Genomic DNA, 4,516 nt, shown 5'->3' on the forward strand with positions numbered 1-4,516 from the left:
GTCATTGTTGTTTTGGCGGCCGGGCTGGATTCTAACCCCCCACCTTAGGTGTATGTAGCTGGCGCCTTAGCCACTTGAGCCACAGGTGCCAAGCCAAAAAACATGGTTCTCAAGGCGAAACACACAAGCGGCCTTTAGACAAAAAACAAGAGTTCACAGAAGTTACAGTTGGCCAATAAACACATGTAAAGTGTGTGATTTTAGTTATTGTCAAGTGCCAAACAATGAAATGTAATTTTTGCCTATTAAATAAGCAAAGAAGTTTAAAAGTCCAGTAGCACTGCTGAGGGTAACAAGAGAAGGTTACTCTTCTAGAGAAGCTTGGTGGAGAGAGCAAATTAATGGAAGCATTCAATAATTACACTTCCAGGAATCAACTGTACGAAAATAATGCAAGATTTCAAAGATTCCCGTATTCAGCCCAGCATTACCATAAAAGTTACTATCTAGGCCAGGCAGGTGGCTCATGCCTGAGATCTCAATACTCAGAAGAACTACGGAGAAGGATCTTTGGAGCCTAGGAGCTAGAGGCTGCAGTGACCAGTGACCATCCTCTGCACTCCGGCCTGGGCAACAGAGGGAGACCTTGTCTCAAGAAAAAAAAAGTGATGTTCTAATTATCCGTGGCACCATGGATCCATCATGCAACCACGAATCACTGGAGAAGACGTGATAAGTGGTGTGCAAAGCACTTAGCAATGTAACGTTCTCTGTTCCTTTAGAAAAGGGAGAGATAAAGTATCCAGGGCCTCCCGCTTCAGCCTCCGTTTTCATGATTTATAAACTCGCGTCCTTTGAAAGGCAACCTCGCCCGGGCGATCTCCACCTATCCGTCAGTCCCGTCAACTTGCTCCCTGCAATGGTGCCAACGCGCACCTAACTGGATTTCGCGGGGTCGAGTGGGATGGCTTGTGTGGAACCGGCTCAGGGAACCCTCCCTTCTTAAGCGCCAGGTTTCCGGTTTGGGGGCGGCTCCCACCACAGCTCAGTCCAGAGGTTCGCCTCCTGGAAGGACGAGGGTCGGGGCGCTGGACTGTCCTGCTGACCCCGATCCCAGCCCCAGGGCAGCTCCCGCTCCGGTCGCTAGTGGTCCGAACTCGGGTCCCAGCGGCCTCCGGGCAGCTGCGCGCACTTGAAATACAAACTGCTCTAGGCGGAGACGGCTTCGGTGACGCGCCGGCTGGGGAAGGGTGTTCCCTCCCGCAGCAATCGCGCTGGGAGGGCCCAGCAGGGAACACGCAAACGGCGGCAGCAGCCCCTCCCCCTGCCATCCGGACGCGACTGCGCACTCTCCACTTGCTGCCGGAGGGGCGGGTAGAGGGCGGGGCTTCGCGAGGAGTAACGGGTCACGAAACCAATCGTGAGCCTGCTTTGTTCCGTGGCTGGGTTTGAAATTCTGTCCGGTCCAACGGCTCGCGGAGCGGCTGTAGAAGGGTGGCAGTCAGCGTTTGCGGTGGTTGTTGCATTTGGCTGTGTGGAGTAGGTCGGGTCTCGACGCCCGGTTGCTTGGACGTCCGCCATGAGGAGAAGGTGCAGGTTGTGGGGAAGTCAAGGGGACGTGAGAGAGGACGACGACCGTCCCGAGTGCGAGGCCGGTGCGGGGTCCGAGCTGGCCCCTCGGCCCGGGGATAGGGTGACACAGCAGCCCGCGCCCAGTTAGGCCGGCTGGTAGCGGCGAGCCGGGCGCGGGCCAGGCGGGCGGAGGCGAGGCCTGATGCCTCTTTCGGTGGCCGGCGTGGGCCCGGCGCAGGTGGGCGGCGGCCGGGGGTCTCGGGCCGGGCTCGCTGCCGCTGCCGGGACGCCGCGTGGCCGAGGGCTGGGGCTCAGTCTTTGTGGTGGTGGCTTCTTCTGTCTGAACAAAGCCGCAAAGTTTATTTCTCGTGGCTTTTCTTCGTGTCTGGACTTCGGGGCTAACATTTTACAGGTATTGGGAAGATGCCTGGTTACCTCCCATACCCAGGGCTGGCGGGTTGGAACCTGGCCCGGGCCGGCTAAACAACAGTGACAACTACAACACAACAAAATAGCCGGAATAGCCGCGCGTCGTGGCGGACAGCTGGAGTCCCAGCTACTCAGGAGGCGGAGGCAAGAGAATCGCTGGAGCCCAGGAGTTGGAGGTTGCTGTGAGCTGTGACGCTACGGCATCTACCCAGGGCCACAAAATGAGATTTTGTCTCAAAAATAAATTTTAAAAATAGCCTCTGGGCGGCGCCCGTAGTGCAGTGGATAGGGCGCCGGCCTCATACACCCAGGCTGGCGGGTTCTAACCTGGCACCGGCCAGCTAAACAACAACTGCAACAACAACAACAACAACAACAACAATATATATATATATATAGCCGGGGGTTGTGGTGGGCGCCTGTAGTAGATGCCAGGATACTCGAGACCCGGGGTGACAGCTTGACTCTGTCTCAAAAAAAAACAAAACAAAAAACTCTGATTAAGGAGTTCTTTTATGGTTGTTTCAGCTTCCAAGGCAGTGTCAGAGAGGGGCTGTCTTGAAATCTTGAAATCGGGACCAGGCTGACAGTGGCAGTGCCACCTGCCAGCCTGGTGACTTTGTCCAAGATACTTAATGTCAGTTTTCTCATTTCGAAAATAAGAATAGTATCAGTGCATTGCATGGGGACTTTTGTGTTAAGTGCCATACACATGTTATTTTCTGAAAGTAGTGGGTGAAGTATTGTGATGATTCTATATTAATCTGTAGTTATTAGTCTATGACGGGATTATTCCATGGCTTGTAAGAGACTTTCCAAGAGCTCGGAGGCTTGGGACTGAAAGGGCAAGAGGGATGAAGAGACCCATCTGGAGAGAGGTCGTACAGGCCTTTCCCTGGAAGGTGGTTGAACTGTTACCTGAGGGCAGTGGAAAGCCTTGGAGAGGGAGTAGTTAGGCAGGGGTCAACAGAGTTGGGTGTTTTTTGTTTGTTTGAGACAGAGTCTTGCTCTGCCCCGTCCCCCACCAGGCTGGAGTGCTATGGGGTCATAGCTCACAGCAATCTCAAACTCTTGGGCTCAAGTATCTTCTTGCCTCAGCCTCCCAAGTAGCTGGGACTACAGGCACCTGCCTCAACACCTGGCTAGTGTTTCTATTTTTAGTAGAGACAGGGTCTCACTTTTTCTCAGGCTGGTCTTGAACTCCTGAGCTCAAGTGATGCACCTACCTCGGCCTTCCAGATTGCTGGGATTGTAGGCATGAGCCACTGCACTTCACCTTATAATTTTTATTTTTTATTTATTATTATTATTTTTTCAGACAGAGTCTCATTATATGTCACCCTAGGTAGAGTGCTATAGCGTCATACAGCAACCTCCAAACAAGGCTCAAGCGATCCTCTTGCCTCAGTTTCTTCTATTTTTAGTGGAGACAGGGTCTTACTTCAGCTCAGGCTAGTCTCGAACTTATGAGCTCAAGCAATCCACCTACCTCAGCCTCCCAGAGTGCTAGAATTATAGGCATTAGCCACCTTGCCCAGCATCATTTACCTTTTTTTCTTAAAATTTGAGGTATATCCGGCTTGGCGCCTGTGGCTCAAGTGGCTAAGGCGCCAGCCACATACACCTAAGGTGGCGGGTTCGAATCCAGCCTGGGCCCGTCAAACAACAATGATGGCTGCAACCAAAAAATAGCTGGGCGTTGTAGTGGGCGCCTGTGGTCCCAGCTACTTGGGAGGCTGAGGCAGGAGACTCTCTTGAGCCCAGGAGTTGGAAGTTGCTGTGAGCTGTGATGCCACAACACTCTACCCAAGGGGACAGCTTGAGGCTCTGTCTCAAAAAAAAAAAATTTTTTTTTGAGATATATTGGCTTGGCGCCTGTGGCTCAAGTGGCTAAGGCGCCAGCCACATACACCTAAGGTGGCGGGTGCAAAGAAAGACCCCATCTCTACTTTAAAAAAATGGAAAAACTATGTTGGCAGTGTGGGGGTGCCTGTGGTCCCAGCTACTTGGGAAGCTGAGGCAGGAGACTCACTTGAGCCCAGGAGTTGGAGGTTGCTGTGAACTGTGATGCTACGGCACTCTACCCAGGGGGACAGCTTGAGGCTCTGTCTAAAAAAAAAAATTTGAGGTATATTTACATATAGTAAAACTGATAAAGTTTACATGTATGGTTTCAGTTGTATACTATTATATAATCACCATCAAAGTCTAGAACCATTCTGTTACCTCGAAAAGTTTCCTTATGCCCTTTTGCAGTTGAGCCCTTCCCCTGATCCCAGGCAACTAATTTGCTCTCTTTCACTACACTTTTTTGGCTTTTCTAGAATCTCATGCAGTAGAATCATATAGTTCGTAATGCTTTGTGTTGGACTTCTTTCATTTAGCATAGTTCAAAATAACTTCTGAGCTTTATCCATGTTGTGTGTAGTTTGTTCATTCTCATTCCTATGGTAGTCCACTTTTGGAATGTACTTTTTTTCCATTCTATTGATGGATATTTAGGCTGTTTTTGTTACCATGCTCTTGTAAATATAGTGTTCCTCTGATCATTCTTATGCAGTTTTTTTTTTTTTTT

The 4,516-nt window shown here is 50.9% G+C and overlaps 1 protein-coding gene across 1 annotated transcript in view; it reads left to right on the forward strand.

The window, feature by feature from the left end:
• The first annotated feature begins 1,335 nt into the window (after positions 1-1,335).
• Positions 1,336-4,516, forward strand: part of PRC1 (protein regulator of cytokinesis 1) — a 29,684-nt gene continuing 26,503 nt past the window's right edge. Inside the window, exon 1 of the mRNA XM_023508809.1 lies at positions 1,336-1,530. Coding sequence (XP_023364577.1) covers positions 1,520-1,530 — 11 coding nt within the window. The 5' untranslated portion in view covers positions 1,336-1,519. The remainder of the gene's footprint in view (positions 1,531-4,516) is intronic.

The sequence above is a fragment of the Otolemur garnettii genome, unplaced genomic scaffold (genome assembly GCF_000181295.1).
Source record: "Otolemur garnettii isolate 467f Iridium unplaced genomic scaffold, OtoGar3 scaffold00277, whole genome shotgun sequence".
NCBI classification, from domain to species: domain Eukaryota; kingdom Metazoa; phylum Chordata; class Mammalia; order Primates; family Galagidae; genus Otolemur; species Otolemur garnettii.